The following is a 19807-nucleotide window of genomic DNA, read 5'->3' as shown; positions in this document are numbered from 1 at the left end:
GTATAGAGAAGTGCTGATTTCTCCTCTGGCTCTCAAGCCATCTACCTTCTAGTTGTGTTCTCTGGGGACTGACCCTTCTGCCCATTGGGCACAATTTAGCCTCATAGAGCACATCTAAACCCATGATCTTGGGCAGCAAAATACCCCCATAGTCTTCTCTATCCTAAGGACGACAGTCCCCAGCTTTACCAATCTCTCCAAATGACTGAAGTCTCTCAACCCTTTGAATGTTCGAGTAAATCTCCTCTATCGCCTCTCTGAGCCCTTGGTATTCTTCCTAATACTGTGACGCCTGGGACTGTAAGCAATATGTTCGTCAAGACTTAACCAATGATTTATAAAAGTTGAGCACGACATCCTTGTGTGCAGAGTAAAGGAAGTTTCCGGGGCATAAAGAGAAAGCCATAATTGGATTTAATTAGATTCCTACAGTGTGGAAACAGGCCTTTCAGCCCAACCAGTCCACACCGACCCTCCGAAGAGTAACCCAGCCAGACCCATTTCCCGCTGACTAATGCCCCTAACACTACGGGCAATTTAGCACGGCCAATTCATCTGACTTGCACATCTCTGGACTGTGGGAGGAAACCCACACAGACACAGGGAGAATGTGCAAACTCCACACAGACTGTCGCCTGAGGCTGGAATTGAACCTAGGACACTGGCACTGTGAGGCAGCAATGTTAACCTGCTAATCAGCAGTGATCCTGATTATCTGCTATTCAGAAGTTGAAGTCAGAGGGAAACAAGAGGAATAAACTTAACTCAACTTACTTCCAAAGTAAAACCCATAAACAGTTAAACCTAAAGAAAAACAATATTGTTGATGTGACTTAATTTGGTTTTATTTATAGAAAATTAATTTCCTCAGACAACACGGTGTGTAGTTATTTGGCCTTTATGGGGGCAGTAGGTGTTTTATGCCAACTCTGGCGCACTGGGAGCAATTTTAACAGTTCTGTCATAGCAAGACCCGCAAAAGGCCCGCATTGAGAGGACATGACTGCACACAAATTGCATAAAATGTTGGCATTCAAAGACATTTGCTTGTGGAAGTAACAGAACAGAATGCAGCAGAAGCACAGGCTATAAAGAGAATCCAATCATGAGGAATTTTGCTGCAGAGGATGATATATCCCCTTGGAGCTCTTAGTGTCACCCTATTCTGCTGCCCTTTTCCCAGAATGCTTTAAATGTGTCACAGCTCAGCTCAGACAGACTGCACTGGGCATGGAGTCACAAACTTAAAGCCCTCTCCAGAGGCATAACGCAGCACTTGACATGTGAACCAACATCGCCATACTGGATTATTTGTCCATTCTTTCATTGCTGTTTGGGAATAAATTAGTTGCTGTGTTTCCAATATTACGATTATAAAGTCGGAGTCATACAGCACAGAAACACAGGCTTCAGTCCAACCAGTCCCTGCAGAACATAATCGGCCTAGAGTCACATAGCATAGAAACTGGCCCTTTGGCCCACCACGTCTATGCTCATCAGCAAACACCAAACTACACTAATCTCATTTATCTGCACATGGTCCATAACCTACTGTGCGAGTTTGTAAAGTCTGTGCAAATAACGGGGAGCTGTGTGTCTTGGGCTGCTCCAGGGTGGCTTAACATATAGCTGCAGATGGGGCTGGGGGCGAAATACACAACAAGTATTATCTACTACTGATGAATCCCAAATATAGAAGGTAACAAGTTCATGATTATTTTATAAACTCAGAATGCTGAACCATAAAACCCCTAGGAATGCCAGAGGTATTTTGCTGCTTTTGCCTTAAACATTTATCCAATTAAGCATTCCAAGCCCTTTTGGAACAGCGCTGCTGATGGTACTGAGAACAGGGAATGTGTGTTAGCTGTTAAGCAGAAATGCCTCAGTTCTGTATCTATTGTGGACATGGTCTGGAGAGGGGCTGGTGGATAAATCGAATCAGCCTGGGTTTCTGTTGCTGATCATTATTTGACGGAAGACTGTGTGGGCACACGCATATACAACATGTGGGATATGGGAGACCAGATGGTCAAACAGTCCGCCAACAACCTGAGCCTGAACTTGCACATGGATAAAGAAACAATTTCAGAAGTTAATATCTGGACTGAAAGGAGGTTCATCAGTGTTGCAGGGACTTGTGAAGAAGTGATCCCCAACACAAACCAGCATCTTTGGGAGGTGATCATGAAGAAGGCAACAGATTTATTTCACATTTATTGCTCCTTCACAGATTGTAGAAATATTCTAAAGCCTTGCGTATGAGTGCAAACTACTTGAGGTGGCCAGCCAAGTCTAAAGAGTTAATGTTAGAATGTGAACAAGACAGTCTACATCATCAAGGAAGTCATACAAGATTACAGGACTATCAGGAGTGTGAAGACCTGTACTTTGTCAGTATTTACCATGTTGAGTCATAAAGTGTGGTGCTGGAAAAGCACAGCCTATCAAACAGCATCTGAGGAGAAGGAGAGACGACGTTTCGTGCATAAGCTCTTCACCATGAATGTGGGCCACATTCCTGAAGAAGAGCTTCTGCTCGAAACGTCGACTCTCCTGCTCCTCAGATGCTGCCTGACCGGCTGTGCTTTTCCAGTGCCACACTTGTTGACTCTGACCTCCAGCATCTGCAGTCCTCACTTTCTCCTAGTTGATTTACACCACTGAACAAAATAGGTTGCTTACCAACAAAGCTTCCTATCACCTTTATCACCTCCACTGTATAACACAACCAAACTAGAATACAGCCCAGGTGTAGAAGTATCACTGCAAATCTGTTCTTTCGTTGGGAATACTCACCACAGCAAGTACCCTCTGAAATTACCCTGCTCCTTTCACAATCTCTCATCTTCCTTACAGCCCAAAGGGTGAAACTATGCACTTCCAGCTTCATGTGTTTGTCTTGGGTTCTCTTGTATTGAACTGGTGCACCTGAGTGCCTGGCATTCCTGACCCCCACCCTCCTTATAATCATTTCTATATAAAGTCAGATCACAGAGCTAATCCATCGAAAAAAATACTGATTGAAGATGCACCAGCAGGAATGCCTGAATGCACTGAGTGAGGCTGGTAATCAATTATTTTCTTGAATTAAAACTTATTGATCAGACAAAGAAAAGCTCATTGATCGCAGCTTAATAAAGCTTACTAGAGATTAATACTGCAGCCCATGTAAAGCCTATCTTTCTAAAGAAGATGCGCTGATTGGCAGTATTTAAATCATGAAGTAAAGCTGCTCCAATATTCCCACTGGTACATTTACTGTGAGTGACTCACAGAGCAGAGTTGTTTCAGATATGGACAGTCAGTTAATGTGGGCTGAGGCAGTGATGGAGGCTCTGACTGCACCTCAATGCTGTTGGATGAGGGGGGAGAGTGGAGAGAAAAATCAGGCTGATTCCAAGTCAAGTGTTTCATAAAACATTTTGAAAGCAGAAGTACACAGATTCTCGTAGAGCAAGGGAGCTGAAAGTCATCATCGATCAATGGGAATTGGGAGTACAAACGGATTAGCCATGATATTACCGAATGGTAAAGCAGGTTTGAAGAGCGGAATGACCTCTTCCTGCTCCTCGTTTATCCATACGTTTGTATACTGGCAGTGCAGATGTGTTGAACCCAAGAGTCAAGCCTCACATGGACAGGATAGGTAAGGCACAGAGGTCAAAACTGAGCAGATCTCAACAAAATGTGAGTCATGCAGCTCACTTGATTTGACAGCTCCCAGTATTTGTGACACACAGGTTGAACACTGCGCGGTTCCAGGGTAAACCTAAGCAGCCACATAATGATCGGAACAGTTTCCCGTTTCCCATTTCCCAGCACATTCAAGAGAACAACTATGTATCATTTACAGTCTGTTCCTCTCTAATCTTTTTCTCAAGTATGAAACCCATCCCTTTCCAGCTGTCTTCAGTTCTAAAGAAGAATCATTTTGGACTCAAATCATTAAGTTTGTACTGTCACCACAGGTGCTTCCCATCCCTGCTGCTGTGTTTCTCCAGCTCTCTCCCATTTTATTCACGTATTGGCCCTTCACTTTCCACACAAATGGGATAAGTTAGCTGGGAGTTGCGTATAATTTTAAATCACTGTTTCGAGTCATTATTTGAACCATACAGCAGCAGCGTGCCTGTCATACAGAAGTCAAGCACAATCAGTACCAACTGTGATCAAATGTCCCAATGAAATCCTGAATCACTGCTGTATATTCTATACTGTGCAAGTGTCTGTGGATGTGTGATGGCACCTTTACACATTCAACACCAACATGCATGGGTAGTGCAATTGCAGAGCCTTTATTTTTAAAACACTTAACACTATGTGCTACACATCACAAGGACTCAATGGACAAAACTCAGACTACTTTTGGTGGCATCAACATCATCTAAATGGATTTTCTTTTTCCACAGTTGGTTCCTATAAGTATATTAGATTCCCTAGAGTGTGGAAACAGGCCCTTCAGCCCAACAAGTCCACATCGACCCTCCAAACAGCAACCAACCCAGACCCATTCCCCTACCCTATATCTACCCCTGACTAATGCACCTAACACTACGGGCAATTTAGCATGGCCAATTCACCTGACCTGCATGTCTGGACTGTGGGAGGAAACCGGAGCACCCGGAGGAAACCCACGCAGACACGGGGAGAATGTGCAAACTCCACACAGACAGTCACCCGAGGCAGGAATCGAACCCAGGTCCCTGGGGCTGTGAGGCAGCAGTGCTAACCACCGAGCAACCGTGCCCCCCCACACCCCACTTCTTCAATTTAAAGGCACAAGGTCAGGGAACAAAGGAATATCCTCAATAGGTTAGTGGAGGCGGCAGGGGGTGGGGTGGGGTTGGGGGGGGGTGGGGCGGGGATTTTCTCATTTCAGCTGTTGTTCTTAAAAGTCACTTCATAGCACTAACATCAGTTCAGTGACCTAACAGTGTATCAAATCTGCTGCAGCTCTGACACAAAGGCAAAATTCTGCAGATACTGGGCATCAGAAATAGACAAAATTTTGGAAAACTCTGGCAGCATCTCGGGAGAGTGTCACAGCCGTTTTGAACTTGAAGCATTTACTTGGTTTCTTCCTCCATAGATGCAGCATAACCTGCCAAGTTCCTCCAGCAATTGGGTTTTAGCCCATTTGCTGACAGTCTGCTGGAGACTAATACATGAAGATTGATTCACAGTGGTTTCGTACGTGATGCCCATTTGCAGAATGATCATTGGCTTTTCCAAGCATTGCCTGCCAGTTACGCACGTTTCACTCACTACTTGCCAGGAGTTAAGTTATGAGGAGGAGAAATTACACCAATTAGACCTGCTTCCTCTCAAATTTATAATATCAAGGAGTGATCCGATCGAAGTCTTCAAGATAGTAACAGAGCAAGACGGGGTAGATAAAGGTAAACTATTTTCGTTGGTTGGAGATTCTAGTCTCAGAATTAGGGCCAAACCATTCAAGAGAAATTTTCTGATGCAGTTCTGCACACAAAGGGTAGTACAGGTTTGGAAATCATCTGCAAACACCAGCAGTTGCAGCATCAGTATCTAATCTTAAATCTGAGATAATACCTTTGCTAAACAAAAATGTATCTAAGGGATATGGGCCAAAGGGAGGTATATGGAGTTAGATCACAGCTCAGCTCTGATCTCATTGCATGGCAGGAGGGGCTGAATGACTTACTCCTGTATCTAAGTTGTATCAGCTGCAAAACTTTTCTGATCTTTTCCAGTTTTAACGCTCCATAATTTATAACATCAGTACAAAAGACTGAAGCATTTCTAACCATTATCAGCCAGCAATGCAAAGTGGGTAATCTACGTGACTCTCTTCCTCAGGTTTCCAATATCACAGATCATCACGATTTCAAGAAACAGCCGAAAGCACAGGGTATTGCAAAGGGTTTGGGCAGCTACCCGCATTCTGGAAAATATTCTGGAAGCAGCAATGAAAACTCATGGTGCAGCGTACCCCTAATCACGGTGTGTTCTGGTACAGCTAAAAACTGGCACCTGTCTGATAATGGGGAAAACGTCCCAGGACAAATCCAGCGTGGTCAATTACCACCTTCAGTCAACTCACAATATTAGGAACATGACAAAAGGGCTACAACGCTGCACTTTCTCAGCAATATCCTGCTCATTCATGCCCAATTTGGATTCCGCTAGGATCACTTAGCTTAGCCTTTCCAAACATGGACAGACAGCTGAATTCCAGAGGTGAGTTATAGTGACTGCTCTTGATTTGATCAAGTGCGATATCAAAAAGCCCCAGGGCTCTCTACTAGTTGGAGTCAAACCTGGCACTAAGGAAGGTGGTTATGGCTGTTTAAGGTCTTGGTCCAACTGCAGTCAAGCCCTTAATCATATTTCTGTTACCTCTAACCTTGATTATTCGAAAATACTCCTGGTCAGATTTACAGTTTTATGATCCATAAGCTTAAGCTCCGCCATAATTCTGCTGCCCGTTCTTAAGCTGAGTTTCTCTGGTGTTTCCGGTTTAGATTTCAAGTTTCCAGCATCTACAGTAGTTCTGCTTTTAACTTTGACCTTTTGGGAAACCCCTGATTTTAATCACTTAAATGATGTTAAGTCCCCAAGCTCCAGAATTCACTGTGTAAAATTGTCCATCTCTCTGTACCTCATTGTCCTATTTTAACAGGCTTAGGACTAAGCATTTTATCACCTGACCCAATATTGGCTCATAGGACAAGATCCCTGAAAGCAACCCAGGACATTTGATTCACTTGGAAGCGTTAAAATAAAGGTAACATAGGTGAAGGACTACGTTCCAGACAGCTGGAACCATGCTGTAATTTACCTGTGGCTCTTACCTTCCTGGGAGTTTTGATATAAAGGTGATACAACCACTTCAAGACAGCAATTCTTGTCATCATTCCTGTAACTGTGTCATGAAGATGCCGATCGAGCACCAGCACGATTCCATCTAAATCGAGGGCGTCCTGAGAATGGTCTATCCTGCACAAGTAATAAGCAGCTTTATCAATATTGTTATTAAAAAGGGGCAAAAGGAGAAGGGGGGGTAAAATAATCAACTGCAAACTATGAGGAGTTATGCCATATCAAACAATGACTACCTGACGGAAGGCATCACCATGAAACAAAACTCGATGTTCAATTCAAGCAGGGCGGCATGGTGGCTCAGAGGTTAGCACTGCTGCCTCACAGTGCCAGGGACCCGGGTTCAATTCCAGCCTCAGGCAACTGGCGTGTGTGGAGTTTGCACATTCTCCCCATGTCTGCGTGTGTTTCCTCCGGGTACTCCGGTTTCCTCCCAGAGTCACAAAGATGTGCAGGTCAGGTGAACTGGCCATTCTAAATTGCCCGTAGTGTTAGGTGCATTTGTAGAGGAATCGGTCTGGGTGAGGGTTGGTGTGGACTTGTTTTCGCCGAAGGGTCTGTTTCCGCACTGTAGGGAATCTGATTCAGATTGCACCGCTCTGAGGATGGTGTTAGCACTGAACTAAACATCACTGCAGGGTTACAAAAACGTAGTTGGTTCTGGCTGTAGATTAATGTTTTAATTTTTTAAACTATGACCACTGCTGGCTAGGATGGCTTTTGATGATTTATCCTAACTGTCCTTCAGAAGGTGGTTGTGAGCTGCCTTCTTGAACCACTACAGCCCTTGGGTGAATCCACAGTAATTAGGGGAAGGTAGTTACAGTATTTGGATCCAGTGACAGTGAAACAATAGCAATGTAGTTCCCAGGCAGGACATGGTGTGGTTAGATGGGTACTTGCAGGTGGGAGTATTGCCGCGTGTCTCTTCATTTCTTACAGATGGGTGACGCTGCTGCTGTTGGTATGCCCTCCTGTATATTACATTGACCAGGGTAAATCCCCCAGCTTTAATGGTAATAATAGAGTGGGGAATATGGTGGGGCACAACATTACAGATTGTGGGTGAAGACAATTTTGCTACCACTAATGACCCACAGCACCTCATGGCTGCCCAGATTTGAACTGCGAGATCTGTTTGAAATCTTAGCACACAACACGATGGAGGATATCTTCAATGTGAAGATGGAGATTGTCTCGATAAGAACTGTGTGGTGGTCATTCCTACTGATACTATCATGGTCAGGGATGTTGGTTGTGAAGAATCTTTTTTAACCTCTTGTTTATTCTCTCATCACCTGCTGCAGACTCGGCTAGCAGTTATATCCTTTAGGGCACGGTCAGCCAGGCTCAGTGATTGACATTGAAGTCTGTCATCCAGAGTACATTTTGTGTCCTTGTGATCATCACTGCATTGGCCAAAAGATGTTCAACATGGAGGAGCACTGACTTAGCAAAGAAAGTGGCAATCAGCAGGAGGTTTCCTTGCCCTGATGCTATGAAACTTATTAGGGTATAGAGTCAATACTGTCAAGACAACTCCTTCCTTACTCTACATCAACATGCCACTGTCCCCTCTGCCCACCCAGACTGGTGGTGCCTGGGGCAAACTCTCAGAATCATACCTTACAAAAAAACAACATTTGTCTGTGCCTAGGCCAACACCGGGTGGTTCACTTAATTTCATTCTTTTGACTGTTCCGTAGCTGTTTAACGCAACACAGAGTGGGTCATTTCAGAGGACAGTTAAGAGTCAATCACGGAGTGGGTCTGGAGCCGCACTGGCATCGCAGGTAAGGGTGACAGATTTCCATCTTGAAGAGCATTCGTGAACTCGATCGGTTTTTATGACAACTGACAATATTTCTCTGTGTCACTGAGACCAGTTTCCAAATCCAGATTTTTTTCATTAATTGATTTTTAATTCCACCAGCTGCTATGCTCCTCCCCCCCTGGCATTAGCCTGTGCCTCGAGTTAGTCTAAGAAATGTCCACTTCACTATCATCTCCCCATGAATGCCAATGAAGTAAACTATCGGTAGCCAAGAGACCAGACCATGCTTTGTCATTACTTCAAACAAATTTAAATTGGGATTAAATGATATTAGTGGCCAATTCAGCACCCAATTAATATTTCACCTAGTTGGAACAATCTACTGAACAAAGAATTCCCTCTATTCAAAGAACAGGAATCCAATTTGGATTAGTTAGTTTTCATAGATTGGCTTTGGATAAGATTAACTTGGCTGAGTCGGCAGTAAATGAGCAGCTCTTTTATACACTAAATCCACTTAAACCTGACCCCACACCCTCCCTTCAAGTAATCTTCCCTGTCCTGTGAAATCAGTAGCAAAGAGTGTGGTGCTAGAAAAAACACAGCAGGTTACGCAGTATCTGAGCAGCAGGAGAATCAATGCTTCGGGCATAAGCCCTTCATCAGGAATATGGCTGGGTGGGGGCTGAGAGATAAATAGGAGGGTGTGGATGGGGCTGGGGTGGGGGGGCGATAGGTAGATGGAGGTGGGGGGTAATGGTGATAGACAATAGGTGCAGGAGTGGGCCATTCTGCCCTTCGAGCCTGCACCACTATTCATTATGATCATGGCTGATCATCCTCAATCAGTATCCTGCTCCTGCCTTATCTCCATTACCCTTGATTCCACTATCATTGAAAGCTCTATCGAACTCTTTCTTAAATGAATCCAGAGACTAGGTCTCCACTGCCCTCTGGGGCAGAGCATTCCACACAGCCACCACTCTCTAGGTGAGGAAGTTTCTCATCTCTGTCCTAAACGGCCTACCCCTTATTTTTAAGCTGTGTCCTCTGGTTCGGTCAGAGGGGAGGGCAGAGCAGATAGGTGGGAAGGAAGATGGATACGTGGGACAGTTCAAGAGGGTGGTGCCAAGTTGTAAGGTTAGATCGGAGATGAGGTTTTGGGGGGAGGGGAGGTGATCAAACTGGTGAAATTGATGTTGATGCCATACAAATCATCCACTCAACTTAGCACTCTTAATGTCAGGATGCCTCAAAGTGTTTCACAGCCACCAGACTACTGTTGTAATGCCAAAATCATGGAAACTAATTTGCACACAAGGAACATCTATAAACAGTCATGTTATGTCTGGCTGGAGAGTCTCAAAGCAGAAGATGAAGAGTTCTTCCTCCAGTCATTGGGTATCTTGGATTTGGCGGTGGTGGCAGCTCAGGACTTGCATGTCCTTGGGGGAGTGGGAGGGGGAGTTGAAGTGGCCGGCCACAGGGCAGTGGGCTGTTTGGTACACGTGTCCCAGAGATGTTCCCTGGAACATTCCGCGAGTTGGTGTCCTGTCTATAGTAGCTTCCCTTCTCAATGACCCAAGTTGCAAAAGCTCAGAGGAAGAGAACATCTGGCTTTATAGCCTGTCCCATAGAGTTGTGGTGCCTCATCCATTACATCAAGGACCTCAGTAACCCCTCAATGCAACAGTTTCTTATACAGGGCAAAGCACAAGACCAAAAATCCCTCACCAATCAGGAGAAACTAGACCATTTAAGTGAGATGGAGATAGAAACAAAATAAAATTAATTACTTCAGAGTGATAAGGCAAGGAGAAATTTATCACAAGGGGTAAGTAGCTTGCTTAGTGTCACACAAGGGCCAAAATAATTAGAAACACACTGCGTGCAAAGAGACAGGGAGGATATCAATGATTGAAATGAAGAAAGCAATGCAAGCCCAGACACCATCTCCAGTCTCCCACTCTTTCCCAGCACCCAGATTCTGACAGTTGGCTACAAAACTTGAGAAGATCTTCTCCCAGCCTCCATTTAAGAGCAGGAAGGGAAGGGCTGTGATTCTGCAAACAAATTGCAGAGCACTCTCCTTTCAATAACAGGCATCGAAAGTTTCTGTTTATTGCTTCACCATTCAAAAATGTGTAAACAGGTGATGGAAGGTATTACATATCGCCACAGCTTTAAGCCTGGGATTGATAGCATCATTATCTTGGGAAACAATGACCCTTGTCCGATTATTCATCTTTAAAATGCTCAATTATTGGCACGATGGAATGAATGGAATCTGGTATTAGCCACAAGCACATCCAGTGGCTCAATCCTGCTGCATGCATCATGACACAAGTTACAGTCTATACAAGAAAACAAACTGCTCACTTAATCTCATTGAGGGCATTACACTCATAAAAGCTGCGCCTTTGCGGCAAAGGTCGCCTTCACAGGGGAAATATATCCTCATAATCAGACAGTTCATCGACATGCTAGAGTACATTCCCTAACCTATCAGCCATGGCTCATTGAGCAGCTGAGTTCAAATCCTGTTTCTGAGACTTGGACAACGCAGGATGGCACAGAACCAGTGCACAACTGCTAATAGTACCCTCTATTAGGTGACATAGATATTAATCCTATCTGCCCTCTCAGATAGACATAAAATAGCTCTTAGAACTACTTTACGAACAAGGGAGTTCGCCCCACAGCCAATTTTAATCCCCAAACTATTGTCATAAAAACACTGCCAAACATTGCACATGTTTCATCTTAACATGACTGTTTATACATGGTTTTTGTGTGCAAATTAGTTTCCATGATTTTGGCGTACAACAGTACTCCGGTGGCTATAAAACACTTTGAATCATCCTGACGTTAAGAGTGCTGTATAAATGCAAATGCTTCCCTCTTCGGCCTATTTTTTTTAAAGATATTTTTATTAGAAATTTAACATTTTTACAAGTTTACAAAAATAAACAAAACTCTCAAATACAAACATTGATATACAATTAAATCAAATATACAATAGTCAAAATTTAACAAAGGAAAAGAAAATTACCAAAATAATAAAAAACTCAACTTTCTACTAATCTAACCAATAACTAACCAGAGTGTATACTTAAGTCTCTTACATGCTCGGAATGTAGTAACATCAAATGTGATAAAACCCGTATTCGTGCGGGATTCCTCTCCTAAGGGGCCCCGGAGCAGCCAGGTTTGTAATCTTCACTAAATAAAATCCCTTGTTAGGATAGCCGAAATATCTGCATTTATGTAATTCAAAAAGGGCTGCCATATTTTATAAAATAATTCAGTCTTTCGGTGCACCATATTTGTGAGGAAGTCAAGGGGAATACATTCCATAATTAATCTGTGCCAATTTGAAAGTCCAGGGGGGCCCTCAGCCACCCAGTTCACCAAAATATTTTTCCTTGCACAGAAAGAGAGAATAGAAAATAGTCTCTTCCCGTGCATATCCAGAGAGGAAAAGTTCGAAAAGCCCAAAAGGAGAGATACAGGGTCCACTCTAATTTCCGTTCCTAAAATTTCTGTCAGGGTACTTGCTACTTTAATCCAATATCTACGGATCTTATGACAAGTCCATAGGCAATGTACAAGAGTGCCCACCTCTATTTTGCATTTGGGACACACTGGAGATGCTCCTGCCTTAAATTTTGCCAATCGAGCCGGTGCTATATGGGCCCTATGAAGTATCTTCAGCTGGTTAGCCTGGGTTCTGTTACAGATAGTAATTCTTCTAGCATTTTCCTAAATATCATTCCACATTTCTAGAGATTTCTAGTCCCAAATCCTGATCCCATGTTTTAAGCAGATTGCCCATATCTCCTGATACTTCATCATGTAGTAAATGATAAATAGTACTGACGGAGGATACCCCCACTGGTCGTAGGACATTACATTCTCTATCTGATTTATAAAGACCATCTATTAACGTAGTCTTCTTCTGTATATAATCTCGAATTTGGAAGTATCGAAAGAGGTCTCCATTGGGTAATCCGAATTTCTGACGCAGCTGTTCAAAAGACATCAGGACCCCATCTTTAAATAGGTCCCCTAAACATGAGATACGCCTGGATCTCCAGAGTTTAAAAGTGGCATCTGTAAACCCCGCTTGGAATCCCCATGCTCCTACTATCGGTGCATGGGGGGATGTTTTATGTAAATTACCCTCATTTTGCCGCATTATATTCCAGGCCTTAATTGTGTTTAGTATTATGGGGTTTTTACAGTGGTCTGTAATGATTTTCCTCTTGTCTGAAAATAAGAGGTTAATAAGTGGGTATTTTACTTGAGAGGCCTCGATGTCCAGCCAGATTGGGTCTTGTCCGACCCACAATCAATCAGCTATGTAACTTAGTAGAGAACTTAACTGATATTTCCTAAAGTCTGGGAAGTCCAGTACTCCACTTGCCTGTGGAAACTGTAGCTTCTTCAGCTTAATGAGGGGCTGTCTATGATTCCAAATAAAGGAACCCAGCCAGCCATATAATTTACGTAGGGCCATCCTTGGCAGCATCACCGGGAGCATTCTCATAGGATATAGGAGACGGGGCAGAACATTCATTTTAATTAGTGCTATTCTACCCAACCAGGAAATTGGAAGGTCTCCCCATCGCTGGAGGTCCTGCCTTACCCTTTCCAGTAATTGCACAAAATTCGCCTTATACAACTGACCAAATACTGGGGTAATAAAAATACCTAAATATAAGAAACCTTCCAGGGACCAACGAAAGGGAAAAAGGGATCCGTCCACTAAGTGGGGTGTCATAGCCAAGCCACCCATTGGCATAGCCTCCGATTTTGAAAAATTCATTTTATAGCCTGAGAATGCACTAAATGTATTAATAACTTGAACTAGACGAGGTACGGACATCAGAGGATTATTGAGGAATAAAAGAACATCTGCATAAAGGGTAATTTTGTGTTTACCTGTACCAATCCTCGGGGCCGTTATATTAGGATCAGTCCATATAGCTTCTGCTAGTGGTTCAATTATTAGCGTAAATAATAATGGCGAGAGAGGACATCTTTGACAGCAGCCCCTACCCATACTGAAGCTATCCGAACCTAATCCATTGGTAAGCACAACTGCTTTGGGATCACTATACAATGTTGAGACCCATTTGGTAAACACCTGCCCAACGCCAAACCTTTCCAATGTGTAAAACAAATATGACCATTCAACTCTATTGAATGCCTTTTCCGCGTCTAATGAGACTACTACTCCTGGTATCTTTCCCTGATGACAGGCTTGGATCATGTTCAAAACCCTTCTTATATTATTGGATGATCTACGGCCCTTAATAAATCCTGTCTGATCCTCCTTTATAATATATGGCAGTACCCTTTCTAGTCTCAGTGCTAACATGTTAGAGAGGATTTTAAAATCTACATTTAGCAAGGATATTGGTCTATATGATGTACAGTCTTCTGGGTCTTTTCCTTTTTTAAGGATAAGAGATATTTGCCTCTTTCAGCGAAGGCGGGAGACAGCCCTGACTATATGCATGGTTATACATGTCCATAAGTGGACCAGCCAATATTTCTGTAAATTCTTTATAGAATTCAGCTTGAAAAACATCTGGGCCCGGTGCCTTTCCGCTCTGAAGTTGCCTAATTGCATGAAATATTTCTTGGACTGTTAGAGGAGCATTTAGGACCGATACCTGTTCTGGAGTCAAGCCCGGAAAGGTCAAATTTTTTAAAAATGACTGCATCCTCCTAGTCCTATCTTCACAATCCTGCGATTTATATAACTCAGAATAAAATTCTCTAAAGATCGCATTAATCTTTTTATGATCATGAGTCAGAGTACCTGGACTTTCCTTGATAGACGTAATAGTCTGAGGGGCCTTCTTTTTCTTTGCAAGAAATGCTAAGTATCTACCCGGTTTGTCGCCATATTCATATAACCTTTGTTTTGCAAATAATATTTCCCTCTTAGCCGTTTGAGTAAGCGTAGTGTTTAGAGCTGTCCTAAGAGCTGTAATCCTCTGCAATTTTGTGATAGAAGGTCTATCAGCGTATGCTGTTTCAGCTGCTTTTAAGCGAGCTTCGAGCAGACGCTGTTGCTCTCCCTTCAGTTTTTTCTGGGTCGCTGAGTAGGAGATGATCAAACCTCGTGCATAAGCTTTGATGGTCTCCCACATCATTGATGGGTTGCTAGCCGTACCTGAATTAATTTCTAAAAAAGTTTTAAATTCTTGGGAGAAGTACTTTACAAATTTACTATCTTTTATCAGGAGGGGGTCCATACGCCAATGCCGAGCGGATGTCCCATTGTTCCTTGCCTTAGTTTCCATATATACAGCAGCGTGGTCGGAAATCGCTATAGTACCTATTTTACAGGATGATATGGAATTTTAAAAAATCAATTCTTGTATGACATTTATGTGGATTAGAGTAGAAAGAAAAATCTCTACCCTGTGGATGGAGACATCTCCATACATCTACCAATCCTAATTATTCATTCAGATCCGCCAATTGTCTAGATCTGGGAGATACTCCGGCAGCACTCTTGGGAATCCTATCTATTTCCGGATCCATAATACAATTAAAGTCTCCCCCTATAATTGTATGACGGGCACCAAAGGCCATCAATTTTGAAAAAGCTTCCGTTATAAATTTAAAGGGGTGTGCCGGGGGGCAGTACAAATTTAAAATCCCATAATCCTCTCCATTTACGAGGGCTTTAATCAAAATATATCATCCAGATTCGTCTTTTATCTGATTTAGAATTTTGAAAGGGAAATTCTTCCGAACAAGAACAACTCCCCTGCTTTTTGAGCTAAAAGAAGAAAAAAAAGGCCTGATCAAATCCACCCTGCCGTAATTTTAAGTGTTCTTTATTCGACAGGTGTGTCTCCTGTAGGAGAGCTATATCAACTCTTTCTTTCTTAAGATTTGATAATATTTTCTTCCTTTTAACTGGCGAATTACTCCCCTTGACATTCCAGGTGCACCACTTAACCGACTGATCAACCATAATCATCTGGGCAGATCGGAGACCCCTCGGGAGGGGAAACCCTATCTGGAACATCCTGAGCATGGAGCATATAAAATTTACAAAAATAAAGGCTCTCTAATACACTCAAAACAATATAATAAAAAACTATTTCTAAATAAAAAAATATAAAACATACCTAAATGGAGATTTTCCCCCTTGTTCCCCGGGAGTGTCACTTCCTCTCCAAAAGTCCATCTTATCCTCTCCCAACCAATGCCCCACCCTTGACCCAGGTGCTCCTCAATAAAATGAGGAGAATTCAAATATAATATAAAGCTAGAGTTAACAGTGAGCACTCTACCCCCGCCCACACCAACACCTGGATATATTTGGGAATGTTAATACCATATATAAATATATAACTATAAAATTACAATCTCAACAAGTAATAATTAAATATAATAATACAAAATAACAGGGGAAAAACAACCCCGCTCCTAAAGACAGAAGTAAAATAGAATAAGGTAACCAAATCCCTCTCCCCGCCCCCATGATAATATTAAACAATAAGGTAAGAAAAAAAGAGAAACAGAAAAGGTGGGGGGATGTAAACCAAAGTAGAGGGAAAGGGAAACCAACATCCACCATCTCTTACAGTTTATTTTAGAGAGTCCAAGAATTCCTTGGCTTTCTCTGGTGTTCCGAAGTTATATATGGATCCTTCGTGGTTAAAGCGTAGCGTCGCTGGATAGCGTAAGGAGTACTGAGTATTTAAGTCCCTTAAATGCTTCTTCACCTCGTCGAATGCCTTCCTTGTTCGGACCAGAGCTGGGGAAAAGTCCTGGAATAGCATGATCTTGGATCCTTTATAGATCATGGCTTGGGGATCTTTTCCAAGATTTCTTGAGGCTTCCAGGAGCATCTGCCTCTCCCTATAGCTCTGCAGCTGGAACAGGACCGGGCGTGGGCGCTGGTTTGAGCCGGGCCCACGTATTGTGACCCGGTAGGCCCATTCCACCCTTACCTGGCCTGATCCAGCATGCAGATTTAAAAGCTGTGGCAGCCACTGCTCCAGGAATGCTGTAAGCTGGCCTTCCTCTTCCCGTTCGGGAAGGCCCAGCAAACGAATATTTTTTCGACGAACTCGATTATCGAGGTCGTCAATATGATTTTCTAAGGTCCGGACTCGCTGCTCGAGAGTCTGGACCTATCCGCGGCCGATTGAGCTGCAGTTTCGGAGGTCGCGGCCTTTAACTCCGCCCCTCCGACTCGGCGCTCCAGTTCCTGGATGTCTCGGCCGTGCTTCTGCAGCGCGGCCGAGAGTGATTCCCAGCGATGTCGGGACTCCTCGATAAAGGCATCGATCTTCGCGTCCAGCTTGGTGATCATCTCCACAAGGCTTGTTACCGTCAGTAAGTCCCCCGGGGCGGCTATGGACGCCTCTGCTGCAGCCGGAGAGGGAGAAGGTGGGGGAGGGGGGTCCCGCTTGTTGAGAGCTGCGGGCTCCCTTCCCTTTGGTCATTTTTCACTAAATGTTAGTCTATTTAAATGTAATACTAAGCAGCTATTTAAAGTTAACAGCTATTATGAATGATTTGGTGAGTGTGGCGGGGGTGGGTGACCCACTTTACCCAAGTCTTGGGAAGAGCACTATAGACTCAGACTTGCTGGGTCGCCGCCATCTTGGATTCCCCCCTTCGGCCTATTTTAATGAGACATTCACCCACCGAGAGCAAAGTGCAAATCAGCCTCTCCTTTACTGAGGATGTACCCTGCATAGCCAACATTAGCAATCCCACAACAAATCTGTCTGATTCACTCCAGGTAATCAACCAGAGGCTGCTACCTTGGCGCAGACAATGACTGAGTGTGCTGCAGGTGGGGCACCTGGTGACACTCATACATTATATCAGGTTATCCAAATACTGAAAGCCCATCTCCACACAGGGCAGTGTACTGGGTCTGGAATTGGTCACTAGGATTGAACATGCTGCTGAGTATTTTCAGTTTAGATAAATTCAGACCAGATGTTAATGGAAATGTGATTGAAAACAAAGCCTGTTGAGTGGATGATTTACTGAGGTATACCACAAGAGAATTTTGAAACCTTCAAGTTTAAATTTCAGAGTAGAGACTTGAGTGAATTGTACTTAAATTGGACTATGTTCCCAGCACTACAGGACATGGATTGTAATGAATAAACCTCTTCCAAGAGGATATGTTTGAATTCTGCACTCACATTAGAACACAGGATATGGGAACCAGATTTCCACTTCAAGATGAAAAGACATTGCATTAAACTTCTCATGCATTCAGCACAGAAATACATGCTTAGTGCAGAATTGGAAATACACAGAACGTGCAGCGACTGAGGTGATTGACACTCTCCAGAATAAGTCTTCCAGGTGATTGGGAATGGGGTTGGGGAGTGAGGTGGGAGGTGTTCAGTTATCTAACGGACACATTCTGTCCTGCAAAAATCACAATGTATCAGAATAAAGCAAGGAGTTACTAAGTCACTTGGATAGGAAGGTCACAATGGAAGCTGACATCAGTCCAGACCAGGGATCCCAGAGGAGGCCAATATCAGCTCAGACTTGGGACCATCATGGAGGTCAATAATCAGCCCAGACTGAGGGTTAAAGTGGATGCTTCCTCACCTGTATTTTACAATGAAATACCATGTTGCACAATTAGCCACTAGGAGCAGTTCTATAGAAGTAGTGAGATGACCTCAGGTACTCACGTGACAGACTCGCCAATGTTGTTGCTGGTGTTCAAGTCCTGGGACATGTTTGACTCTGGAAGGGGGAGAAAATATATTTTAATTCCCTTCTCTGTATAAACTGGAATTTAAACATCTGCACCCCACCCATCACCTTAGCTGGTTCTGACCATCCCTGCTGGTCTCTTTCAGCCACACATTGTGAGGCAATGCTACTTCAATTTAGAGCACGCCATTAAAGGGGAGCATCTCCCTGCTGATAAGTGTGCTGGTCACAATCTGTATGTAGTTCTAAGCCCGGTTAACATTATCCTTTACAGGGAGTTGGACAGCCTGGGAGAATATGAACCCTCAACAAACAGGAGTTAGAAATGTGCACCGTGTACATTAGAAAAATTGTGAAAGCAGGAGAGTGCACAGGAGTTTTTCCAAGTGGTTTCAGGACTGAAGGAACTCCTGGAGACTTTTGGAGAACCTGAAGGACTGAAGGAACTCCTGGAGAACCAGGGGATATTCTTGCTGCAACATGAAGGCTAAAGGAGAAATAATCAAGGCTTGCCAGCACTTAGGGGTTTATTTTTATTTCCCATTTTGTGGGCATCACTGGCAAGGCCAGCATTTGCTCCCCATCCCCAACTACCCTTGAATTAAATGTCTTGCTTGGTCATTTCAGTGGGCAGTTAAAAGTCATCCAAAATATTCAAGGTTTGGAGTCATATCAGGTAAGGGCAGTCCTTACCCAAAAGGATATTAATGAACCAGATTTTTTTTTTTAAAAACAGCAATTAATAACAGCTTCATGGTCCCCCTCAGACTAGCTGGCAATTCCACAATTACTAATTGCAGTTAAGTTCCCTTCATGGCCTACACCCAGTAACCAGAATGCACAGATTGAAGGCATTTGGGAAAAGTATTAGAGGGACCACGATGACAGCGTTTTTTTGCTGAAGCAGAATCGATGCTGACTTTCCATAGCCAGAACTGTACATCTTTGAGAATGGATCATTTACACCATTCTGTGGACAAGTGAGGGGAATGGAATGAATGGGATCGCAGTTTCATTGGCCCTTTCCCTCCCGTCTCTTCTGTTGGATGTTAAGGCAGTATAGTGGTAATATCACTGCATAATAACCCAGCAGCCCAGTCTAAAGCTTGGGGAAATGGATTCAAATCGCAGCATGGCAACCAGCAGAATTTTGACCCAAGTATTAAAACAATGCAAATAGCCAATGCAGATACGATAGTGCAATGAAGGAAGCTGTTCAGCCTATGATTCTATCCAACTGAAACCTTAAATCCCTCAGACCTTGCGGCAGCCTAACAAACCTGCATTTGATAACTTTAGCTCCTATCAGAAATCAATTTATCCCTTTCTGGCTGCCAAGTGGCTGTTATTCTTCACACAGAGAAAAGGGTGACAAGAATTTGTTCCCTCCTATCTCAGTCGCCAACATGACATGACTTTATGCTGGCAAGGTGATAAATT

At 43.4% G+C, this 19807-nt stretch overlaps 1 protein-coding gene across 2 annotated transcripts in view; it reads right to left on the bottom strand.

Moving 5' to 3' along the window:
* The window catches only part of vac14 (vac14 homolog (S. cerevisiae)), a 350714-nt gene that overhangs the window by 264530 nt on the left and 66377 nt on the right, over positions 1–19807 (bottom strand). For both annotated transcript variants that reach the window (XM_060838263.1, XM_060838264.1), the window contains exons 11-12: positions 18343–18397; positions 6834–6978 (exon numbers count right to left, since the gene is read on the bottom strand). In XM_060838263.1, the coding sequence (XP_060694246.1) occupies positions 6834–6978; positions 18343–18397 (200 nt within the window). The remainder of the gene's footprint in view (positions 1–6833; positions 6979–18342; positions 18398–19807) is intronic.

The sequence above is a fragment of the Hemiscyllium ocellatum genome, chromosome 17 (assembly GCF_020745735.1).
Source record: "Hemiscyllium ocellatum isolate sHemOce1 chromosome 17, sHemOce1.pat.X.cur, whole genome shotgun sequence".
NCBI classification, from domain to species: Eukaryota; Metazoa; Chordata; class Chondrichthyes; order Orectolobiformes; family Hemiscylliidae; genus Hemiscyllium; species Hemiscyllium ocellatum.
Note: the sequence above shows the minus strand (reverse complement) of the source record. Positions and strands in the feature narration are given on the sequence as shown.